The sequence below is a fragment of the Equus caballus genome, chromosome 21, assembly GCF_041296265.1.
Source record: "Equus caballus isolate H_3958 breed thoroughbred chromosome 21, TB-T2T, whole genome shotgun sequence".
NCBI classification, from domain to species: Eukaryota; Metazoa; Chordata; class Mammalia; order Perissodactyla; family Equidae; genus Equus; species Equus caballus.
The window spans coordinates 21,484,311-21,510,037 of record NC_091704.1 but is presented as its reverse complement, the minus strand read 5'-3'; the positions used below and the strand labels follow the sequence as shown (position 1 = coordinate 21,510,037).

Here is a 25,727-nt window from a genome sequence, read left to right as displayed (position 1 = left end):
CCTTCTCATTCTCAAAAGGTTTTAAGATGCCTACAATAAAACAGAACTCAGCAAAATGAATAACTTAAAAAAAATGCTGGACGCCAGCCCTGTGGTATAGTGGTTAAGTTCGCAGGCTCCACGTAGGTGGCCCAGGGCTTGCAGGTTTGGATCCTGGGCGTGGACCTACACACCATTGATGAAGCCTGTTGTGGCATCTTGCATACAAAGGGGAGGAGGATTGGCATAGATGTTAGCTCAGAGACAGTCTTCCTTAAGCAAAAAGAGAAAGATTGGCAGCAGATGTTGGCTCAGAGCCAATCTTCCTCGCCCTCACCCCCCGACAAAAGGTGAAGATAGACAAAAGAAAAGCAAGTATAGCGCAGAGTTTCTTAACAGTGGCATTATTGACATTTCACACTGGATAATTATCTGTTGTTGGGGCCTGTCCTGTGCATCAGAGAACGTTTAGTAGCATCTGTGGTCTCTAGCCAGTAGATAACAGCAGCATCCCCTGTCCACTCTAAGTTGTCAAAACCAAAAATGGTCCAGACATTGCCAATGTCCCCTAGGTGGCAAAATTACCATGACTTGAGAACCACTGATGTACAGGGTATCTTAGTTTGAGCTACTATAACAAAATACCACAGACTGAGTGGCTGCTAATGTTTGTTTCTCACAGCTCTGGATCCTGGGAAGTCCAAGGTCAAGCCGCTGGCAGATTCAGTGTCTGGTGAGGGCTTGCTTCCCAGTTCACAGACGCTCTCTTCTAGCGGTGTTCTCACATGGTGAAAGGGGCAAGGGGACTCCGGGATGCCTTCTAAAGAGCGCTAATCCCATTTATGAGGGCTTTGTCTTCATGACCTAATGACCTCCCAAAGGCCCTACTTCCAAATATCATCACGTTGGGGGTTAGGTTTCAACGTATGAATCTGGAGCGGGGACACAAACTTTCAGTCTATGGCAGAGGGTCAGGTGAAGTCCGGAGTGAGGTTAGTGCAGCGACCAGATCTGTGAAGTCTTGTTGGAGACTGGACATGTCACACTGGCAGGTTCTGTCCTGTGATTTCTAATGGCTGAATGAGAGAAATATGATTAGGTACATGGTTTGTGGGGTTCCCAGGATAAAATCAGACTGTAACCCAGCAAAAGCACAACTGTTTCTAGTGCAGAGAACTGACAGCAGTTTCTCCAGTTTCCATCTCCCCAACTAGAATGAAGCTTCTGGTGGGCAGGGATTTTTGTCCTTTTTGTCCACTGTTGTTCCCAGAGGAACAGTGCACACAGCTGCTTCATAAATCTTTTTATAAAGAGATGAGCACTGACAAGGAGGGTACCATTTCCAATAGGCCCTTCCTGGGGTTGGCCCCATGGTGAAGTGGTTGAGTCTGGTGCACTCTGCTTTGGCTGTCTGGGTTTGCATCCTGGGTGCGCTCATCAAGCCATGCTGTGGCAGCAACCTACATACAAAATAGAGGAAGACTGGCACAGATATTAGCTCGGGGCTAATCTTCCTCAAGCAAAAAGAGAGAAAGACTGGCAACAAAAGTTAGCTCAGAATGAATCTTCCTCACTATAAAAGAAAAGAAAAGAAAAGAATAAAATAAAATAGGTCCTTCCTTACATGTTTGTAGAGCGAGTGGCAGGAATTATAGGGCTGATTCTTACAGGATCATTAAATGGAAGCATGCCTTCTGGGTGGTATAAGCTAAAATGGATGTCAGCAAAGTCAAGTAAATGGGCCCCAGTAAAATGTGGTCAAGATCATAGCTCTCTCAGTGTCTGACTCAATCTGTAGTTAGATTTTAGGTTGCTGGGGGAAGAGAGGTTGCATATTCTTCAGGCAGTGGTGAAAGCGTTAAGTGTTTTCTCTTTTCTCTAGTCTTTGAGTAGTGTAGGATAGTGGGAAGAATACCTGCGAGGTGCCACTCGGAAGGGCCAGGTAAATAGAGAGGCATGTGCTTTGCCAGTCAACAGGCTAAGAGAGGAGGAGACTTGAGCTGAGCTATGGGGACAGTTATCCCCAGCGTTATTAGTTACTGAGTGCTTATATGTGCCAAGCACTGTGTCAAGCCCTTTTTATCCATCATCCCTTTGAGTCCTTACTACCTCTGAGGTCCTACTTCAGAGGGGAGTTAAGTAGCCTGCTCAAGCCATGGCATTGGGATTCTGTGCCTGACAATTCAGATTTGGATGAGGTGCCTCCCCTCTGTTCTGCTCTGCCTCAGACACGCTGAAAACCCCACAGCAATGGGTGCTCACGCCCAGGAGTTCCTGCACTAGAGCACGGTGCGAGAATTACAGCCTGAAATAATTTTAAAGCAGTTCAAATCGAGTTTTCGTTTGAATCATAAAGAAAATAAAGACAATCAGTAAAATTGTAATCAGTTTAATTTCCTTGCAAAGCGTTTATGGTGTACATATGCAGAGATGTTTGCGAATGAGGTGACTCTCTGTGTGGGAATGTTAATAACCACCACAGCTAGCATTTATTGTGCGCTTACTGTGTTCTACACATGGTTTTAAGTGCATATATGAATTCTTTTAATCTTCACAACAACCTCAGGAGATAGGTAGTATTATTACTAACATTTTGTGGATGAGTAAACAGGTATAAGAAATACTTAAATGTCTTAATTATGATGGTAAGTCTTGGCATTCCTAACCACTGTGGAATTAGTATGAAGCCAGTAATGACTGTCTTCACTAGAGAACTCTATTCTGTCAGATTTTAAAACGTTGTTTATAGGCTTTGGTTTAAAAGTAAATAAAATCCAATTTTGAAATAAAGTTATTTCAGGTTACCAATTTGATTCCTTTTTGGATGGAGGTGATAGAGCAGTTAATTAAGCTTACAAGTGTAGTTTATGCTGTTTATAATTATTTATTTTGATTCCTATGGCCTCTTAGAATATTTAATATCAAGAAATAGAACAACTGAACAATGTCTTCATAACCCTATGTTACTAATCAGTCTTTCTCTCTCTTTTTAGCATAAAAAAGACTTGACCTGTGAGCTCCCATTATGTATAGGGATGACATTGGTGATCCCTTTGAACTAATGAACTTTGGCCTTAGGGCACATGCATTCTGGATGGGTCTTTAAAATGCACGTGTCTCATCCTGGGAATGAATGAGGAATTATAGAAAAGAGAATTGGGGGTATGAAAAGGCTTGGATTGATGCACACAAGTGAATATGCTAGTTAGGATATAGCTAAAAGGTTGAATAATTCATTATTTAGGAATCACTTTCAGAGCTAGCAGTCTTCAAAAATTAGCATATTAGTTTGTATATGGAAAAGATTCTTCGAAAAGATGCTGTTGCTATAATCTAAGGTCTTTTTCACACATAAAGCGTTCAATTTTGTCAAAATGCTAGAGACTCACTTTAGCATTTTCACCTTGAGTGACGTTTTAATATAATTTTATTGTTTTTCCTAACAATAACTCTTTATTGCATGTGTCCTTTATTTTTCTGTTATATTTTTAACTAAATACCAGAGATTTGTAATTCATTTGTTCTTTCAACAAATATTTACAGGGTGTCCTTTATGTAGGGCAGTGGACAAATAGAGCAGTAGACAAAACAGAGTAGTACGTAATTCCATGGAACTGACGTTCTAGTGGGAGAAGAAGGACAATAAACAAACACAAAAGATCTAATGTGTCACATGGTGATAGATGCTATAAAGAAAAATAGGAAAGAGAATGAAGTGGTGGGCATGCTCTTTTACGTGGGGCAGTTACGGAAGGCTCCCCTGGAAGAGTACCATTTGAATAGATACCTGGAGGGTGCGGGGAGCCAATATCTGGAGCTTGTCCCAGACAGAGGAAATGATTAGTGTAAAGGTCCTGGGTGGGAAGATGCCTGGGGCATCTCAGGTCCCACAACAAACTAAAGTGGATTGAGTGGCATAGTGGCAGCTGGGATCAGAGCGAGGTGGGTAGAGGTGGTAGGACCGTGTAGGGCATTGTCAAGACTTTGACATTTTTTTTGGTGAAAGGGAAGCCAAGGAAGGACTCTAGCAGAGGATTTGGAGCATCTGGCTTATGTTTTAGAAGGGCCACTGGCTGCTGTGCTGAGACTAGGATGGAAGCAGAGGGATCTGTTGGAAGGCAAGCAAGATCTGGATGGCAGGGACAAGAGTGGTAACAGTGGAAATGGTGAAGCGATTGGATTCTGGATATATTTTGGAAGTTAAATTAGAGGATTTGCTGATTGGATATGAAGTAAGAAAGAGAAATTTAAGATAACTGTAAGGTTTGTGACTTGAGCAGCTAGAAAAAGGGAGTTGCCATTTACTGAAATTGGAACAATCTCTTTATGTTCATATGATCATTGTTATTATTAGAAATTATAAACGAGAACCTGTGTGCTTGGGCACGAAAGTGTCTGGGGAGGTGAGGCTGGAGAAAATTGTCAGCTAAGAAGGCTGCAAGTTCAATGTTCATCAAAAGTCTAATATGCCTTTTTGGAAAGAGATGAATGGTATTACTAGGGGATATAGCCATAAGGAGGAAAGCATGGTCCGTGCTTGGAGAGAGTGGTGGTGGTGATGGCGGAGACACTAAACAAAATAAGGTCAGATCTCGTCAATGATTTGCCTTTACTTTTACTTTTCATTCATCTTCACTGACGGCAGAAACCACAGTGTAATTGTGGTGGATTCTTCTATTTTTCTCAGCCTGATAATTTGTAAAACAGCCGACAATGGGTGGAGATGATAAATATAGAAAACATAGATGTAGAATTCTGGTGATTATCATTTCGATAGGACTGATAACTTTTGAAACTTTCCCCCAAATCTACATTAGATTTATGGTAGTCGTACACCTTTTGTTCTCTAAGATGCTTACATGTTTCCTGTGATAAACTGCTGGCAAGAGCATTGCTTACACTTGAGTGGTTTGCTTGCTCCCTCCCTGTCGGACTTCTAAATTCAATAATATGCAAATGTGCCTCTTTAAACTGCTTTGTGGCTCTTGGAACTATAGGAGGTTAAGAAAACTAACACAGGAAGTTTTGAGCAAATAAAATCTACCACGAATCAATGTTTGCTCTTGGCGAAGGAAGTAAGGACGTACTTCTGGAGAATGATTCAGTCCAGGATACTTGTGGCTAGCAGCATGCCAGGAAAATAGGTGACAAGGGAGTAGGGTCTGACTCTCTCAGAGTCCACTGTCTGCTTATTGAGGGAAATTAGAAGTGTTCGAAGCAAGTCTGACAAGCTCAGGCTTAGATGTTCTTGAACATCAGTGAAAGTTTAAAGACAGTCTCTGTCTTTAGTTGAGCTCCTTGTAGTAGGAAGACTTTGGGAGTCTGGAAAAGTTGGAAAACATTACACTGAAATTCTTTAAAGGGCAATGTCCAAAGTGATATGTTGGGTGTCTACCATAAGCTCTAGGGTGTGATGAAATGTTTTTAAAGGGATCATGAATGTTTGAATCAGGACAAAAAATGAAAAATAAATTGCAGGGCTGCCAGTGGACCATTTTGAGAAGCTTTAACTAATTGCAGAAAAAAGGTAGAGCCACTGACAACACAGCAAATTTGGAAAAATGATCTATTTCGAGAGAACCCTGTTGGGAGTGTGATTTGATGTGAAGAAGGAAATGGGATCCTGGAACACTGCACTGTGCTTATAGGTTTTCCTATTTATATTGTGTTTGAAACATTTGCAGCCCTCACAGTTCACTGCCTCACTTTTCCCAGATTTAAAATAATACTCCCCTCTTGGGGTTGCGATTCTGATTAAAAACTCTGGCTTATGGACTAATAGCTTATGGCTGTATACGTGTGATGAAATAGATTTCCTTTTTTGTTTTTGTACACTTTCTCCTTGATTTCCTTCTCTTTCTTCTACATTTGCTTCATATCTTTTATGGCTTTGTTGGAAATATGTAAGGAAACCACTTAATTCCTATTTAGGAATTATCTTCTTGCCCTGCTCATTTTTCCACCCTCTGTTAATTTGTGATAAACAATCTTCCCGAGAGTAATTAATTGTAATTCTGCAAGCTGAAAATTTTAACTTCAGGTGAAAAATAAGTGGCAGAAGTTGATGAACCTTAAACAATAAATATTTGTATTTTATGCAGTTGCCACTAGTAATTAAGAGAAAATAACTAAGTGGAATGGACCCTAACTCGCTTGATTGCCCCGAGGGGTTCTTGGTATATTTAAAGGACTAGGAGCTAATATGGAACATTTTGTTGAATGTCTGTGACACATTGCCACCTTGTGGCTGCAAATTTTCCTTTTTTTTTTTTTTTAAAGATTTTTTATTTTTTCCTTTTTCTCCCCAAAGCCCCCCGGTACATAGTTGTGTATTCTTCCTTGTGGGTTCTTCTAGTTGTGGCATGTGGGACGCTGCCTCAGCGTGGTCTGATGAGCAGTGCCATGTCCGCGCCCAGGATTCGAACTAACGAAACACTGGGCCGCCTGCAGCGGAGCGCGCGAACTTAACCACTCGGCCACGGGGCCAGCCCCTGCAAATTTTCCTTTTAATGTAAAAAAGCAAATTTTTAATATTAGGTCTACATGATTTAATCTTATTTTATGTTTTTCCTAGTGTTTACACTTCACTTCGATAACATAAGATTTGAGAGACCTTATTAGTACACATAAAATACAGGGGAGGAGAATTTAAGAGACTGTCCTTGTTCTTAGAAGAGGCTTGCTAAAATATTTAGGGGTGAAGATCCATAATGTCTGCAACTAACTCTCACTGTTGGCTGGGGAGCAGTGGGAAGAGAAAAAAGGGGTGAGAGCAAAAGCAATGTGGCAAAAGGTTAACAGTTTACCATTGGTGAAGGGAATATGGGTGTTTATTGTACTGTTCTTACAACTTTTCTCTTGCAAATTTTCTTATGAAATTTTTCAAAATAAAAAAAATTGGAAGAAAAAAATTGGGGCAAGGTCATAAAATGGACCAAGAAGGAGGCAAAAATAACCTCTACATTGTGTAATGATCTGACCACATTTGGACCATTGACTGGGTTCTGCATTTTCTAGTAGCTGATGTGTTACTGTCCAGGGTTCCCTTGACACTATTCATTGTCCATAAAGTTTAAGGGCAAAGTGTCTAAGACCAGACAGAAATTCCTCCTTGGAGGCCTGCTAAGTAGGACTCTCAAGTAATGAACAGCAGCCTCCACAAATACCTTCCAAAAGTACAATCTGGAATCCATTTTGCCTACTGATCTGGCTTGATCCTGGGGTGGCTTCGCTGCTAGTTTTTTGAAGACTTCTCACTGAGGTACTAAGTGGCAATGAAATGCGGTAAAATGCTGACTGGCAGAGAATTTGAGATGATACTTGCTGACAAGTGCTGGCAATCCAGCTGTTCTGTGTTACTAATGAATATAGTTGAACTTAGGGGAGAGGTGTCATCTTGTAACATCTGAGCCAGTGAGGTATATTCTGTCTCAACTAGCTTGGGAGGAGCTACTCCTGGCAGGGTTAAATTTCTTTTTGTGCCATGATTTTGAATATCCTGCAGGGCATAGACAGACCAACGGATGACTTCATCTCTGAATTTCTTCTTCCTGTAAATAAATCCATGGTAGTGTTCATCTGAAAAACTCCAGACAGGTGTAAGCAGATGACCATCTCTCTATTAATTAAAACAAGTTTCAATGTAGCGTTCCTAAAGATGCCTGACTTTGAGCACTTACTTTTTTTTCTTTTTAAATTTCTATGCAGTTGGCTCTTTTCTGTGGCAGTTGGAATTTCTATCAATATCTTTTGTCCTTCTTTTTTGTTCTTAATAACTATCTGAATATATGTATATGCACACGAATATTTTTGTCATTAGTAACTATCTAGACACATATATATTCATATATACTTATTGACGGTGAACGTTTCAGAAGATATGGCCCTATTCAAGTATGAAAGGTTTTCTGATAAAGGCAGGGCACATCTTGAAATAAGTGTTGTGACACCAGGGATTCTTTTGTAGAAAGCTGTCTCTTGAAGTGTCTTTGGTTTCTGATTCTTGTGACAGGTTTTCATTTAAAAAGCTATGAAGTCATATAAGGATATATTGATTTCCATTAAGGACTGTGGTGCTTAGAAATTTCCCTCTTCTACGTATATTTATGAGCACCGAACGCTTGTGAGTTTTCTTTTGTGAACAACTGAAGAAGTAATCCATTGGTTCTCTATAGAGCAATATTCTTCATTTTTGAGAGGAATCATGGCCCACAGAAAAATATATATTTTACATAGTGACTTGGAACACACACACACACACACACACACACACAACTTAATTCGTGAAACAATACTTTCCCTTCCTTTATTGGACTCTGATAATTTCTGTTCTCTTGCATTGAAACAAATGCTGGTCACAATCTACTAAACGTAATTTCATGACCCACTAATGTGTTGTGACTCACAGCTTGAAAAACACGGCTATTGAGATTTTGCAGCAAGCTGGACTCTCTTTCAGATGGCAGACATAATGGTGAAATCCTGAATTCTCTCAGCAAATTAAAAACAGGGTTGGGAGAGAAGGATTTAGAGAAGGGAAAGAAAGGAAGAAGGTGTGCCTGGTTGGTCTTTCATTCTGGTTGTGTTGAGAGTGTCCCCAGCAAATGACGCCACTCTCTTCTCTCTGCAGCTTGACCACATTTTATCCCCTCCACCCATGCCATTTCGGAAATGCAGCAACCCAGATGTGGCTTCTGGCCCTGGAAAGTCACTGAAGTTTAAAAGACAGCTGAGTGAGGATGGACGACAGCTGCGGCGGGGAAGCCTGGGAGGGGCGCTGACCGGTGAGTCGGGAGCGACTTGTATAAGAGAAACGATTGTGTTTATGTACTGGAAGGTCCCTAATGGCTGTGGAGTTCATATGTGAAAAGCATCCTGCTTAAGAATGGGCCTGCCCCTCTGTGGGCTGCTTGGGAAAATCGAGTCCAATCCAGAGAGCATTTAAATTGAGGATTTTATTAGTAAACTTTACAGAAATATAATTTAAGTACAATAAAATGTACGCATTTTAAGTGTACATATGGATGAGTTTTGGCAAACCAGTGTAACTACCATCACAAGATATCAGATGGTCCCTGTGCCCCTTCCTAGTCATTTCTACCCACACCCCAGTCCTTGGCCCCAGGCAACCATTGATCTTCGTTTTGTTACTATAGACTAAATTTATCACAAGAATTTTATATTAATGGAATCATACGGTACATGCTCTTTTGTGTCTGGCTCCTCTCCCTCAGTATAATGTTTTTCAGATTCATCCACGAATGATGGGTGTTTCAGTAGTGTGTATGGAAAGTTGTAAGAAACTGTCATACTGGTTCTAAAGTTGTACCATTTTACATTCTCACCAGCAACAGATGAGCGATCCAATTGCTCTTGCTTCTTTGCCAAGCTGTGATGTTGCCAGTCTTTTTAATTTTAGCCATTTTAATGGGTAGATAGTCATATCACATTGTAGTTTTAAAAGGTCTCTAAATGATGCCAGACATCTTTTCATGTGCTTATCGGACATTCGTATATTTTGCTTTGTGAAGTGTCTGTTCTAATCTTTGATTAGATTTTTAAAAATTAAGAGAAAAATTTTCTTTTATTGACTTGAAAGGTAGCCAAATTAAGATAAAGCATGGCTTCCCTTAAAATAACCCACTATTTAAATTTTCATGTTGTTAAATTTAACTTTAAATCACTAAAGGTTAGATTTCTATTTCATTCTGAGTGCTTTTTCCTCTAAATATAAATATTTTGAAGAGACTTTATTGCTTTTTAAACCCTGAGACAAAGTTTCTTTCTACATTTGAGAGTTTGTCTGCCAGTTCATAAATGGTCTGGAAAATGAGTTGAGTTATTCACATTTCTTGAAGAATTATGGATTTGACTTTTAGGAAATGAAATTTCTGGGAAAAGAAATGCTTCTGCCATATGGTCAGTAGAGTCTAGAATATTTGACCCCAGGTGGCACATTGCTGGAGTGCGGGGTGAAACTGAGCTCAGGCCAAGGGGAAGAAAGTCATCAAAAAATAGCTGCACTTCACTGGGTTTAAGGCAAATGTTCACACTTGAGTTTTACTGATGTTCTTTCAATGTGTGTTAGGACGTTTTTCTTTGCTTTCCTTTTATAGATGCAAACTATTTGCTTTCTTAAGTGGGAGATCCTAAAGATTGTTTAGTCCAACCTTTATTTCGTAGGTGGGGAAATTGAATCTTAAAACTTAAAAGGCTCCCCCCTTTGCTTTATTAATTTCACTTAGGAATTTTACTTACTTTGGTTAAACTGTTTTTGACCCATAGGAGGACAGGAATGGTTCTCTCCAATTTTTGCTAAAGCAGTTTACTTAAAGCTTTAAAATAATGCAAGGGGTGTTGCTCTTGATGCAGACAGATGACCTGAAGCGTGAAATTTGATCTTTAGCTTGAAACAAAAGCTGGACTTGATTCCCATTTTGTCATCTCAACAGCTCTAACGATTCTATACTTATACAATTTAGCTTGCTATACAATTTTTTTAGGTAATTAAGTCTTTGGTCAGATAATTTTCAAAAATGTTTAAAAGCGTGGAAGCTCTTCTATGGAAGAGCTTAAAAAAATCTGTGGTACATCAGCCTGTTTTTAGAAACAGTTGCTTGACAGTTTTATTGACTATGAAGAAAGCATTCTTAATTGGTCCTCTAGATAGCTTAGCTCAAGATTTAGTGAAATAATAAATGCAAAGTACTTAGCCTAGTGATGGTGGCTGTTAGTATTATGTGCGTAATGAATTGAAGTTGAGGTATTTGTGGTTGATGGAGAATTTGGGCTCGTGAACATCAGCTTGAAACCATTATCCACTGAGTTTCTGCTTTGTGTCAGGCACTGGGCTAGTGTCAGGTGTTGGAGCAGAGAGAAGAAAGCATCATCTCTGATCTTTATGTCACATGGTTTCCATTAGTTTCAGGCAACTATAAATAATCACATATGATCTTACCTTGGGATATGCTTTGTTGCTAAACTTAAATTAAGTCAACCTGGTTTTGCCATTGGAACTCTGTGCCTGGTATATTCTGTAACTTGAAGACTAGCCATCTTCCTATTGCTTAACTTTGTTTTAATCCAAGAGTTTTTTCTTTGGCAGTTTTCTACTGCTTTCTTTAAAGCAAAGACTTTGTGAAGCCTTAGTTTATAATTTGAAAATGTTGCCACCACTTAAATTTCAATAAAGTCTTAGCTCTTTGAGAGGAAGATCCATGATTTCTTCATCTATTTATCTCTAATAATGACACCTAACTTTAAGAACTTACTACGTGGCAGGCACTGTTTTTAGGGAATTACGTTTATTGACTTATTTAATCCTTACAACATCTCTATGCACTTATGAGGGAGGCATTCTTATCCCCATTTTATAAATAAAAACACTGAAGCACAGACAGGTTGAGTAAATTGCAAAAGGTCCTGGTGGTCCTAAACAGGAGAGCTAAGATCTGAACCCAGGCCTTGCAGCTCCAGAGTCTGTTCCTGTAAGCACTCTGTTGTTCTTAGCACAGCAGGTACCCAAGAGGTTTTCAATAAATTCCAGCAGAATTAATTGGAGTGAATCCTAGGTGGGAAAGTCTTTGCTCCATTGGAATCTGGGGATGACTTGATCTGTAGGTCTCCCGGTCCCTAAATTATGAAAGTAAATTAAAATTGGGCAATTAATACATATTAAAAACATTAAAATTTATATATTTGTTAACCCAGCCATTCTGTTTCTCAGATTTCATCACAAGGCAATAGTTATGAATGTGTGCAGACAATTAACTCTGGTTATCTTTAGAGCAGCATCCTTTATAATAGTTAAAATTGCATATCATCTAAATATCGGGCAAAAGAATATTGATTAAACATATAGTATACACATAAAATGGAAAACAATTGTAAACACTAAAAATCATGTTGTAAAAAGTATGTTTTAACATTGAAAAAGGCTCACAATATATTTTTAATGTGAAATCCCATTATTGAATGGTCTCATAGTATCTTGTGCTTCATAGGACTTATGATAGTTGTAATTAAATAATTACATATTTAATGAGGGGGAGGGAAAGAATTCCTGTCTGTTAAGGAGTTTTCTCAAACTGGGGTGATGGTTGACTGGCTTCCCTTTATAAATGGGCACATGAAGGATGCTATAGCCTTTTTTACACCCTGCAATTTAATCCATGAGACATTTTTGTCCCTGAGTTTTTTGTGGCATTAGGTGACATATCACTTGGTAACAGTAATGCTGAATAACCACAAAATTTCAGTGTCAGACAACAATATGTATTTCTTTCCTGCTCACATGGCTGCAGGTCAGCTGGGTTTTGGGTGAGTTAGCGTGGGCCTGCTGTGATTGGTTCTAGGATGCGGGTTGAGTCTAGATCTGTTCCACATGTCTGTCTTCTTCCTTGGACCAGCAGCTACCCATGGCATTATGTTCTCCTGGTAAAAGGCAGGAGCAAGACAGCGTACATCCACCTGCACAGGCATGTTTGAAGCCTCTGCTGGAATCATGTCTGCTGACGTTCTGTTGGCCAAACCAAGTCATGTGGTCAAGCCCACAGTCAAGGGGCAGAAGCATGCCCTACCCACCATGACACCTTGGCAAGGGTGCAGACATATAACACAACTGGAGGGGAGTGAAGAATTGGGATCATTAATTCTGTCTGCCTCTCTCTCTTTTTTAAGCATAATCTTTTACAATGAAAACACTTACATTTACCTATTTTTCAATTATATAAGTAATATGTATTCAATGTGGACAATTTAGAAAATAAAGAGTACCGTAAAGAAAAAAACCTTAAGCCCATAATTCCACCGTGCATAGATAGCCATGGTTAACTTTTGCCATTTTCTTTCCTCACTCAAGTTTTGATTCTCTAAGAGTATTAGATCAAAGGAAAAAACAACCAGTACCTTCTTTGCAAGCTGGCTTTAAAAACAGATCTAGAGTTTACTTATGCCCATCACGGCCTGGAGTTTCTTTTTTTTGGGAGGCTGATGTTTTCTGTCTTCATGGCTCACATGTTGCTAAATAGGCACCCAGAAGCATCGAGTAAACATTGACTGAGCTTTGGAGACCCCTGGTGAGGAAGAGGAGCTTTATTCTAATCATTATACAGACCCTTGAATCTGGGCATGGATATGTGGTAAAGTGCCTGACAGTTCACAGCAAGGAAGCTGCAGAATGAAGGGCAGAGCCTCAGGATCTGGAATCCTGGCTTCTTGATATGCAAATAGTGCCCCAGTCCTAGTCCTGCATTCCACAGCTGTGATGCATGCCTGCTGCAGCCCTAATAATCAGAAGAGGAAGGCTGCTTTTCCTCGTGAAGAGAGTTGTGTTTTTCAAACACGTTTGGGTTGTTTGGAATGTAAAACAAAGACGAATCTACATATGTGTGTAACTTGCACATAAGAGATCGACTTTGTAGACAGTGTAAACTAGAACTTCTAAAACTGTTAGAATCATGGTGTTCTTTCTATTTTGGGGGGAAAGTTGAGAGATTTTTCTTTCTTAGACTATGGAAGTCAGTTTGGAGTAACATCTAAAAATTCACAAAAAGGCATTTCAGAGTGAATTTCACTTATTCAAGAAGGAAAGGAAACACAAACAACACAATCCCAGAAAACATTATTTCTTTCGAAATTAACCTGGAGGCCATTAGTGTTTGAGTGCTGTGTAGAGCTTACGGGTTTCTCAACCTGAAGGCCTCCTTAGCTGCTGGGCAAGTTGGAAAGAATTCGGATTAAAGCAAACTTACATAAAATATGGCTATTTAATGGGTATCCTTGGTATTTGGTAAATATTGTACCTAAATACTCTCCCATATTCTCCGTATTTCTTCACTTTCGTAATACTGTCCAAATAATGCCTGAATAAAAATGGTGTATTGTTACACTACATGCTGTCACAGGCAAACCGAAAAATATCAATGGCTTAACACAATAGTTGTTTATTTCTCACTCATGTAAATATTTGGGGTTAGCAGGCAGCTCTCTTTCTCATGGTGGGTGAGGGAGCCACACTCCTTCTATCTTTTGCTTTTGCTCTTTTTTATGGCCTTGAGATACTCTGCTTCTGCCTGGTAGAAGTGCAAAGAGAGAGAAGGAACCTTTCCGACTTCTTAGAAGTCCCAGCCTGGAAGAGACACGCTTCATGTCCATTCACCTTCTTTTCGCAAGATCCCATCATGTGGTCACAGCTGAATGCAAGGCTGATGCTGGTGTGGGGGTTCAGCAGTGGACCATTGCCTCTGAGTCCAGCTACACAAGAGGCAGGGGCAACATGGCACTTACTAAATCAGGGAAAACTGAAGGAAATGGGTTGCTTTTTTTTTTTTTTTTAAAGATTGACACCTGAGCTAACAACTGTTGCCAATCTTCTTCTTCTTTTTTTTTTTTCTGCTTTATCTCCCCAAATTCCCCCCGTACAGAGTTGCATATCTTAGTTGCAGGTCCTTCTAGTTGTGGCATGTGGGATGCCACCTCTATGCAGCCTGACGAGCGTTGCCGTGTCGGCTCCCAGGATCTGAACCAGGGAAACCCTGGACCGCTGCAGCGGAACCCACGAACTTAACCACTCGGCCACAGGGCTGGCCCCCAGAAATAGGTTTTAATAAAGAAGTAGGATATGATTAATTCAGTTTTCAGTGTGCTAAGTTTGAAATGCCTATGAGATATGTTAAACAAAGGTATGTCAAGTAGGGCTGCTAAATCACAGATGTGGAGAGAATTGTATTTTGAGAAGGAAAGTTTGAGAAGTTGTGCTGTGAAAGGGACTAGGGAAGTAGGGTGTGAGCTGGAGGGATGGAGGGGTCAGACGGGGCCATCTGAGTGTGGGAGCCATGCAAATATGTTTGTAAGGTGATGGCTCAGAAGAAAGAGATGATAGCTGAAGAAGTGAAGTGCTTTGGAGGAACCCGGCAGGGCATCCAGAGCGCACATAAAAGGATTGGCCTTTTGTAGGAGGAGGGGCACTTCCTCCATTTAACAGGAGGAAGGAGGAGAAAATGGATGCAAAAGCAGATCGTTTAGGTAATCTATACCATGGAATACTACTTAGCAATAAAAAGGAACAAACTATTGATGCAGGTGAGAATCTGAGTAAATCTCAAGAGAGTTACGTTGAGTGAAAAAAAGCCTCTCCCAAGAGGTTACATACTGGATAACTCGAGTTGTATATAACATTCTTGAAATGACAAAATTATGGAAGCGGAGGACTGATTAGTGGTTGTCAGGATTTAAGGAGCGGGAGACAGGAGGGAAGTGTGGGGGTGGCTGTGAATGGGCAACGGGGGGATTCTGTGGTGATGGGGATGTTCTGTCACTTGGCTGCCTCAGTGTCGTTATCCTGGTTGTGACAATGTACCACAGTTTCACAAGATGTTACCACTGAGGAAACTGGGTAAAGAGTACCTGGGATCTCTGCATTGTTTCTTACCACTGCGTGGGAATCTATACTGATCTCAAAATCAGTTTTATTTTTAAAATGTTCATTTTCCAGATCACTGATTTTAATAAATTTGCTTTTCATAAGAAGCAGATAGTTGAATAGATGTGGTGGCTTCACTTTTCTCAATGAGGGGTTGGGAGGGTTATATGGGAGTTGCATAGAGAAGTAGTCAAATAATCTTGGCGAATAGGAAGGGGAGCTTTAAATGTAGCAGGATTTCTTGGAAGCATTGGCAGCCCATTTAAGGTCTGAGATCGTGAATTGGAAATGATGTCTGTCCACATGTTTGAGGGTAAGGTTAAGGCATCAGGGAAATTTGTGTCCTAGGCATATCAGTTCCAAAGAAGCTAGTAGAGAGGCCTGGTCCAGGGTCACTCAGGAGAGTGCTGGGGAGGGTGGAGCTGAGCTGTATAAGAATGATGGAGTTTTGGTACCTGTGGTGGGATTTCTCAGGGGTGGAGCTAATGCCCCTGGGAGCTTGGAGCGAGGACTGGAAGTGGGAACCTGATGTGTGGTGGGGTTGGGGGCTGATGCAGTGGGTGGGCTGAGTTGACTTAACCAGCCCCTGAAGGATAACTGAAATGTTAATATTTTGAAATTTGGCAAATTTTGAAACTCCTACAGGGCAAAGATCTTTCTAGATGCTCTCAATTTGGGTTCTTGGCTCTTGGCCAACGGAAAAAAACTCAGATTCACAGATAATTCACACTTAAGGTTTTATTGGCTTAAAAACGTCCTGCTTCTATTGGTTTTACTGTTTCTCAATACTTATAAAATCTCTACTGAAGGCATGTGACTGGGGGCTGGAATTCTTTAAAGTTGGTTTAGTGTTCTGTTTTAGAACTTGTAAAATTGTGTAGTTTGTCAACAGTAGTGTGTGAGGCTGGAGGATGTCTCTACCCATTTTTCTGAGTCACCAAGTAATCAAGAGGTGAATCTTCCTGGTGAGAGTGCATGCTTTTAAGTAACCTTTGAAACCATTTGCTGTCTTCACTGCTCCTTTGTCAGTTTATGTCTGGATGTTTTGTTTGCTGTCTAGGTATTCTAATTAGAAGAGCACTATTTTGGTGTATTTTTGTGTTTGCAGTTTCTCCTTGTCAGATTAGACATGAGACTGGCTGAATGGGGCAGGCGGCTCTGAGCCAGTTCCTTTGGCAGATGCTGCCTCCCAGTGGCTCTGTCGGGGAGCCCTCTGTGGTCACTCAGCTCCCATGCAGATGGCTTACTGATGAGGTAGTGCTCCCTTAAACAGAGTGATCATCACATGGTGGTTCCCAGGCCCCAGGTCACAGGCTGCTTAGGAACTGCCCTGTGGCCGCTTTGTTTGGAGACAAGCTGCAGAGTCCTAGTTGAAGCTCAGATCTCTCTTTCAGGCATCTTGCACCAACAAAACCTCCTCAAGAGATGATGATGTCAGGAATGATGGGAGAACTAAGGAGAGAGTCTAAACGAGGACTTGAAGAATCAAATGCATTTCTCTTATGCCGAGAGTCAGTGAGAGACTGGGCTGTTTGCCTTGATGTGTGCATGAGCTCCAGAGGGTGCTGGGAGCCAAGCTAGATCCGCAAATCTGGCCCTTCAGAAATCAGTTTTACGTTTCTGTACCAGATACAGTTTGAAGGACTTAAAGATTAGTGCTGAGTGTTAATTAAGAAGATGTTGTTGCAGAAGACTCAGTTTCTTTTAAGTTTCTTCGAGTGCCTTCTATGGAGCAAAAGGTAAGTTGGCGCTTAAATCATTGTTGACGTAGAATTCCAAGATTAATGGGGTAGGAAAATCAGTCACATACTGAGAGATGGCTAAACCATATCACCCGCAGGATAAGGTGGACTTGCTGACTTTTGGCTGGTTATATTGGATAGGATCCAATTCAGTAACTGAAATTTTTCAAAGTACATCAAAGAAGAGAGCGTCTGGCGGTCATTTAAAATTTTTGCTGGCATTATTTTAAAGGTTGTATGAGTCTAAATATATTTATATAAGGAGGCTCTCTATACCAATTAGGCTAATGAAGAAACTCACCAGAAACAAACCAAGTATGTGTGAATATTAGGCTCCACCCAGCATCCTAGGTGCATCAGTAGGCTTTCCTCTCTCTCTCTCTTTCCTTCTCTCTGTTTCTCTCTCAGTCTCTCCCCCTTATTTCTTGTGTTCTAATGTGATTCAGTAAATAATGGACTTTGGTTATTCCTGAGAGAAAAATGAATTTATTGAGTCCATATATCAAAAATTCAACTTATTTGGTCTTAAAATTCCCTTTAGAATAGAAAATTTCTTTCCTTTTTTTTTGGCATTTTATCAAGGGATTGAATTGTTGAAAGGGCATAATCATGTTCCTTTTATTTTTTCAACAGTGGTGGTTTTTTTTGTACTTTTCTGAAAGTCTGTTTTATTCTGATAGGAAAGACTGGGGCCTGGGCGTGGCTGACATGGTTTTCCTGTCCTTCATGTGTTGTGTACTTGAGCGTTCTGGAAAACACGCAGATTCCAAGCTTATCTTCTCAGTTTCTTATGTGTATCATCTGTAAGAGATGAAGTGGTTTTAGCTCCCTGTGACTCTTCAGTATATATGAGGAAGGCACAAAAGTTGAATTGATACAGTACAGTTAGGAGCATGAAATATAAATTTAAATAATAGAAAATTAGTATTGACCATTAAATCCCACACACAACACTCCTTGAGCTGTTGGGAAGAGGGAGACAAGGAAGATGGTAGGTGCTGTCATTTCATGCCACACTGGAACCCGTGTATGCAGTTGGACGTAGACACTGGCTCTTTGGGTGATATTTTCTTATGTACAATGAAACTGCAGCATATCTGCACAGAGCTGCATGTGAGGTGCTGACTGCTCATATGGTGGAATCGGTAAACTGGAACGTGGGTAAATCCTCTAGACAACACAGGCATGGTCGTTGGGTGTGATGAATAGCAATAAGGGAAGATATAGGTCAGAAAAGGATGAGATACCCATGTTAAACTGAATGGGGTTTAAAGATAGAAAGCAAGTGACTTGGCTGGGTGGAGGTAGCATCTTGACATGTCCTACACTGCTGTTTCAAGGTGTAACAGGAGGGCATGAAATGGGGATCTGAGGCCAGCTTCTCAAGTTAATGGCTAAGTACTGGTTTTCCTACATTTTCTCCCTTCACATGTATGTTCTTTCTCCATTGTTGAGCGAGGAAGCCCACCCTCTCCCCTGGAGGAGCATGCCAGTGATGTCCTGTCACCGTCCTCTGAAACTGAGCACCCCAGGCCATCCATCTCGTGTTTAAAACTCATTTTCAGTGGCTAATCAAAGATCAAGAATGTAGACTTTTTTTAACTTCCTGGATGGAAACTGAAAATGAAGCTGACTTTGTGTCAACTCCCCAGGAAGAAGAGTAGGCAAAGAAATGCAGATGCCACCAACTGGGAAGTTTAAAGATTTATGAAAATTAGTGTTTCTGATATATTAATGACTCTGGTGGTGATAGCCTGCATTTGTCATTGTCATGTTCCATTGTCATTCGAGTACTTAATCAATGCCTATCGTCAGGGCGACATTTATTTTCTTGTGAGAATTTCTCTGTTCTGTGATAGCACTGTCTCAGGCACCTGCCTCACCCAGGGCCTGAAGGGAGAGCTGAGGATAAGTGCCTCCTTGCTTTTAACTCTTTGGTGACTTGCTTACTAGGGAGTAAAACTTTTCAAAAGAGAGAACAGTATCGTTTAAATGTCTGTTTTTCTCATTCTGAATAAGAACACAGGTGGAATCATGACCATCTTAAATGATTAACACTGCACCAAATTAGGCTTGAAGATGGATTTTGCATAAGGTACCTTAGTTCCCAGTTTCCAAGTCCCTGTAAAGGAGAGGTGTGTTAAGTGACATATGGAGACATTCGTTGTGTGTTTACATGTATGCATATACACATGGCATTGCACCTTTGAGCTTTTTCTTTTTTGGATGAGGAATATTGGCCTTGAGCTAACATCTGTTGCCAATCTTCCTCTTTTAGCTTGAGGAAGATTGTCCCTGAGCTAAAACGTCTGTGCCAATCTTCCTCTATTTTGTATGTGGGATGCCACAACAGCATGGCTTGCTCAACGGTGTGTAGGTCCATGCCTGGGACCCGAACCTGTGAACCCCAGGCTGCTGGAGTGGAGCAGGTGAACTTAACCATTATGCCACTGGGCCAGCCTCTTACCCTTGGGTTTTTTTTAGTGTTCCATAATGTAGGATATGCCTGCAGTTTTGCCCTAAATTACTCTAGAGGACAGTAGCAATTATGTGTGTTACTGTCCTTTTATTAAAAGTTCTGAAACAGATTTCTTTGAGCTCAGAACAAGGAAAAAGGAATTAGATTGGTCTGATAAATGTGAATTTTTCTTTCATTAAGTAGCGAGAGCGGAGTAACCCACTGTGTTTCTATCTTTGCCTTCGTTACCAGGAATCTCAGAAGAAACATTTTGTGTTTTTGTTTTTGCTCCTTTTTACTAGCTTTTGGCTGCAGTGGTCTATATAAATAACATGAAAAATAGGGGAAAATAATACCTGCACAAACCCAGAGCAACGAGACCCTCACCTTAGGTGTATAAAACAGGGAAATGAAGCTCCTGATCCTTTACTACCTTCAGATTCCATCCCAGACACCCTCACATCACTTGGCTGATTGCTCTGCAGCCATGCTTTCCTGCCCTCCTCCCCCTACCATCTCATGCTGTTCTCTTCTTACAGGATGGATCACTTTGAACTCTCTGTTGTTTGCATATTCTCACAGCAAAGCCTGCTGCACTGCAAATACAAGCGCTCAGTAAGTAGAGTTGCCAGATTGAATACATGCCACCCAAGTAAATTTTGCCTTCAGATAAACAGCTTACAATATGTTTAGTATATGTATGTCCAATGTAATATTTGGGGTGTATGAAGTCAAATTTATTTGAACTAAAATTTATTTAGGTGTCCTGTATTTTTATTTGTGAAATCTGGCAATTCTATCAATAAATACTGGAAGGGTCTGTACCTAGGCATTATCAGACGTGTTGTCGCGTTGGTATGTTCATGGTATGAAAGACAAGGGGTTAGAGGCCTTACAGAGACATTAGTACCATATCCTTTTCTTATATTTTTTCCCCCTTAGAGCTGCTTAGTCACCTTGGAGAGTGGACCATCTTTGCAGATGACCCCAAGCACACCTTAAATGTGATATCCCCTTTGACGGGCGAAAGTCTGTGTGCATGATCCCCGCTGCCATGCTGTCAACAATCACAGTGCTCTCTGGATTCCAATAATAGGAGTTTAACTGCATTTAATAGAATGACTAGAAGAAAATGACTAGTCTCTCAATCTTGAGAGATGACTGGAGGGTGATTGGAACAACCAAATGGCTACCTCCCCGTACCTGAGCACCACAGCACACTGATTTCCCTATAAGCATGGCTGAATTCTCTAGAAAGGAATGTTGAGTAGCCTAGTGATACTGTTACTTTAAAACATGAGGCGCATGGACTGGAGTTCAAGACGACTTAATGCCATCGGAGCTTTCAGAAGTGGTCAGTGGCTAAATAATAGACCAGAAATTCCAAACCTATACCAGTCATCAATTTCCAAGCAGTGCTGAGGCAGTCAGGATGCTAATCTTGGCTTTAAGTTTTTTCTTTTTAAAAACTAGGGCAGTAATATGTTACTTTTTGTTACATTTTGTTTTGCAAAGCCCCTAGTGATTTTTTAGAATTTAATTCAGAGTATAGGGTTGCAGTTTGATAACAGTGGTTTCTAGATCTTATTGCTTTTCAACCAGGTAGAGTGGACATTAAACCTCCTAAAGGGAGGCAAGAGAACAGGCCACACAGCCCCTGATTAAGATCTCTCACCCCGGAACCTGGATCCTTAACAGATGGCCACTCAGAGCCACTGGTGGAGATCTTGTGATATTGTTTTTTGAAGATTAACCCTGAGCTAACATCTGCCACCAATCCTCCTCTTTTTGCTGAGGAAGATTGGCCCCGAGCTAACATCTGTGCCCATCTTGTTCTAGAGATCTTGTGGTATTTTGAATAAATATTTTATAGTTGTGTTCTAGATTTTTTGCTTATTCATTAATTAGTATCCACAAACATCTATTAAGACAAAAAGATTTTTTAGGGAGTGTACATAAAGTTTATTATTGAGGAGGAAGAATTTGAAATCTGTTTGTAATATAAGCCAGCATGAAACCAGGAACTTCCAGAGAAATATATGTGGAAATGCGTAGTTATGTGAATTAGATTGTATATAGAAGTTTCCTCATGAAAATAGAGAACTTATTAGGAAATTTGGGCTTGTCTGTAAATTTCTACTTAGATTGTGGTAGGGAGTTTTTTTTATCCCCTCTGTGGCTGCCTTTGTTCTTTTGGTTTTTCTTGTAAATCCCCTGATCCCTGACTCCTCCTTGGCTTCTGTTATAATGGTTTAGATGTAGGGCAGTTGTCAGAAATGTTTAGCATCTCAGGGCTGCCAGTGACATTTGGGTATGTCAATCAAAGCCTTTAGTGTGCTAAAGAATGTTATTGAGTAAGGTTCATAATTTCTCCAAAAAGTAAAATCCTAAGTACAAATTGTCCTGTAGTGTATTGAGGTTAACCGGCTTACTTTGAACATACACAGTATTTTGTGGCGGTGTTGGACTCTCTTGGAGATGGGTTTTAGAAGAGAAAATCAAAGGCAGGAGAAGTGCATGATGTTCTCCATATCAAGTTTAAGGCCACTGAGTCTTTCATTATTGTTATTGTTACCAAACAAACCACTGAGCCATTTTAAATATTTTTCTAGGCAATATGGAACTAAACAATAATGGAAACATATGAACCCTGGGAGAAATAAAAATGAGAGACAGAATAGAGAGTTAATATGCACAGGCATGAGTAAGTGAGTCTGTAAACGTTCAGTAGCTTCTGTGTGTGGGGCGTGATGTGAGGCTACAAAGACAGATGAGATCCAGTCCCAGTTGACACAGAGTTTACAATGTAGAAGAGCATGTTGTGCGTGGAAATAAATGACACTCTGTACACAGGCAGCCACACAGAGGCAGATGATGTGATGGGGGAAGGTGAGGCTAGTAGTGCCCCTGGATGTGGATTCAATGCCAGTGATGCCAAGATGGGTGAAGCATCCTGGAGGAGGACCTGAACCATCACTGAACACAAACTGTGTATTCAGCACTGTGCTGGGCATTGACATGTGTTACCTACTATCATCATCACTAGGATGGAAATGGAGGCTCAGAGAGGAAAAGTGAACATCTAGGGTTCCCTAGCTAACAAATGGGGAAACCAGGATGCAAACCTGTGTCTGGCTGGTTCCCCACTCTGAGCTCCGAGGCCGCTGGTGAATGGAATGAGAACCAGTTATCCCGTAAAGTGCCCCATGCTGGGGAGAATTTGATCCAGTCTGAGGATGGTGCCAAGGAGGAGTGCCCTTGCCAGGAAGAGTTGTTTCTCAATGGAAAGTAGAGGGGATAATAAGTTGGTGGTTGTGGGCTTTCTGTTTGCCAGCTGGTAGGATAGGCTCGCTATTTACGTGCTAGGTTAGTCCTCACAATCCCCCCATGAGACTGGTCAGTCATTTCCACTTTGCAGAACGTTTATGGGAAACTGAGGCTTAAGAGGTCAAGAATCCTGACCAGGGCTACACAGCTGCTACATGGTAGTAGTCAGGCTTTGAATTTGGGATTTGAACCTCATGACTGGGGCCAAATGCTAACAGATTTGAATTAGAGAGTTTCATAAATTTAAAAATTGGACATATTTCCAGGATCCAGAGGGGGCAGCAAATATGTTTGAATGGAAGGAAATTTTGGAAGGGCTTGGACTAACTGGGCTGACAAGTCAGAGTACGACGGGAGGAGGGGATGACTCTCACTAGCTTTATTATTTCGAAGAGGGTAAGATACTGGTCCTTGGGGAGGTTTTAGAAAGGTGTAGAGGAGGCAGGTGGGGGAGAGGAAGAGAGAACAGGGAGCTGACAAGTCGTTTAACAGCTGCTCCACATATCCCCAAACTGACTCCGAGAAAAAATGGTTCTATTTATTTGCCGTTTCCTTCCATATATCTTCCCAACAGCATTCATCAATATCTGTCATTTCCCAGGGGGTTTAGACATGTCTAGCAATTCATTCTGCTGAATTATATTTCAATATGCGGATGGAGGGAGGCCAGACTGCAGATGTTAACTCTGACCTGTGCCCGGTGTCGCTTAGACACTGCCACCACTCAGCTCCTGGGCGCCTCACTCAGACAGACGTTCCAAGCAACCCTGCTTGGTGTGGGATTCTTGTTCTTATGTTCTCATTAGAGCAGGCTCCATTTATTTATTTATTTTTGAGGAAGATTAGCTGTGAGCTAACATCTGCTGCCAATCCTCCTCTTTTTGCTGAGGAAGACTGGCCCTGAGCTAACATCCATGCCCGTCTTCCTCCACTTTATATGTGGGACGCCTGCCACAGCATGGCTTGCCAAGCAGTGCCATGTCTGCACCCGGGATCCGAACTGGTGAACCCCAGGCCGCCGAAGCAGAACGTGCGCACTTAACCGCTATGCCACCGGCCGGCCCAGAGTAGGCTCTATTTAAGACTTCTTTAAAAATCAGTTTTAAGTTGTCACATTAACCTTTAGTCTATACACCTAGAGCGTAGGACAAAAGTATTATGCATTTTCTGATAAGACTTTTAAATCCAGACAGTCACCATCTGAGGGGATACTGCATTGTTAGTCATGATGCAGGAGGAGGTTGCTGGCCAGGGCTGGGTCTCGTTGTGGAAGGGGAGAATTTGCTGGGTACCTTGGAAGACAACAATGTGAGTGCTTGTAATAATAGGAACATTGAGGCTTACTAAGCTCTATTTCTTATACTAACTCATTTGATCCTAATATCTTCCCTTATTAGAATTTGACTGAGAGTGGTAATCTTGGTGGATGAAAAGAAATATTTCTTCTTTAAGAACAAGTTACGGGAAAAAAGTTACTACAGAAAGGAAAGACCAAATATATTTCTCTGTAGGTATGGATTTGAATGGTTTGCATTTAAAAACAGACTGTGTGTTGGCATTTTTGCCCTTTCGTCATAAAATGACAAGAGTAACAGGATGGCTATCTGTGATCGAGGGTGAGAAGACCACCGTACCTTAGAATCATCTTGCCACATTACCCACACTGGAAGTTATTTCTTTAAAGCTGCAGCTGCACTTGACAGTGGCAATGGCTCCATAGCCTCGTGGTTGTCCAAAGGCTTTGATTTCTCTGCTGCAGACGTGTGTTCTGTTGTTTTTCCACAGACCCGAGCTCTCTCGCGGTGCAGCATTGGGCTTTAGTGACTCCTTGAAACATTTCTCATGTACCATTCAGTCTGGACTTGCCCTCAACTATTATCTTCTGCTACCTGCTCTGCTTGCTACAGGCTTCACTTTAAAGCGTCCCCCTAGCTTTGTCACTAGGCCCTTTTGGTTAGTAATGTTGCCTAGCTGTTCTAGGTTAAATACAGAATGCTGGTGATAATATTCTAAGAATTGAAATTGGGCATCTATGGTGGATTTGAGTCTTGCAGCAAAACAGGAGTTTACACACTGCTGCATTGGGCAGTTAATTTGATCCAGACCTTGGGGCCCCGTTGGCGTCTCTATGCTCTGGCTTCTAACCTCCCAAAAGACATGCATGCTCTCTCCATTTGACTTTCAGTTTCCTTGTCAATTGGAGATCCCTGGCTAGTGGCAGTTATGTCTTCAAGGGCTTAGGGTCAAGGCTGTGCTTTGGACTTTCCTTGTGTGAGTAAACACACATCACACCGACTAGAGCAGCAGTTCAATATAGGAGTCAGTGAACTTCAGCACTTTCTGCTCACAGGTCTGTTGGTTTCTCAAATGATATTTATTTATGCCATTAAGAAGAATGATTTAGCAGCATTGTTGATGCAGTCTAGGTATAGTTATTCTTTTGCAGTGGGGACAAGAAATTGGAAGTCAGTCACCCATGCGAGAGGGAAGATGAAAGGAACCATGTCTCTACGTTGTAGGAGTGCAGCTGAAGATGAATAAAGGGTGGCGATAATTGCCTGTGAGGACGACAGTCACAGTGATGAGGGAACCAGTGTTTAGGAGTGAGCAATGGGGCATAGAAGAAGAATGTCTTGATGATGATGGAGTACCCTTTAGGGCACTGGCTGCTGACACGTGGATTCTGCCCAGATTCAGCCAGTGACTTATCATGGTCTATAACCTTTCTCCATTTCCAGAATTTGGATTGTTCTTGAAAAACTCAGTTCCTCTGACTTGTGAATGATGTGAAGGGCTTAAT

General features: G+C 41.1%; 1 protein-coding gene across 8 annotated transcripts in view; it reads left to right on the top strand.

Moving 5' to 3' along the window:
- MAST4 (microtubule associated serine/threonine kinase family member 4) overlaps window positions 1-25,727 on the top strand; it is a 576,096-nt gene that overhangs the window by 166,649 nt on the left and 383,720 nt on the right. For all 8 annotated transcript variants that reach the window (XM_070246179.1, XM_023625596.2, XM_070246178.1 and 5 more), the window contains one exon: window positions 8,609-8,762. In XM_070246179.1, coding sequence (XP_070102280.1) covers window positions 8,609-8,762 — 154 coding nt within the window. Of the gene's footprint in view, window positions 1-8,608; window positions 8,763-25,727 lie in introns of those variants that run through there.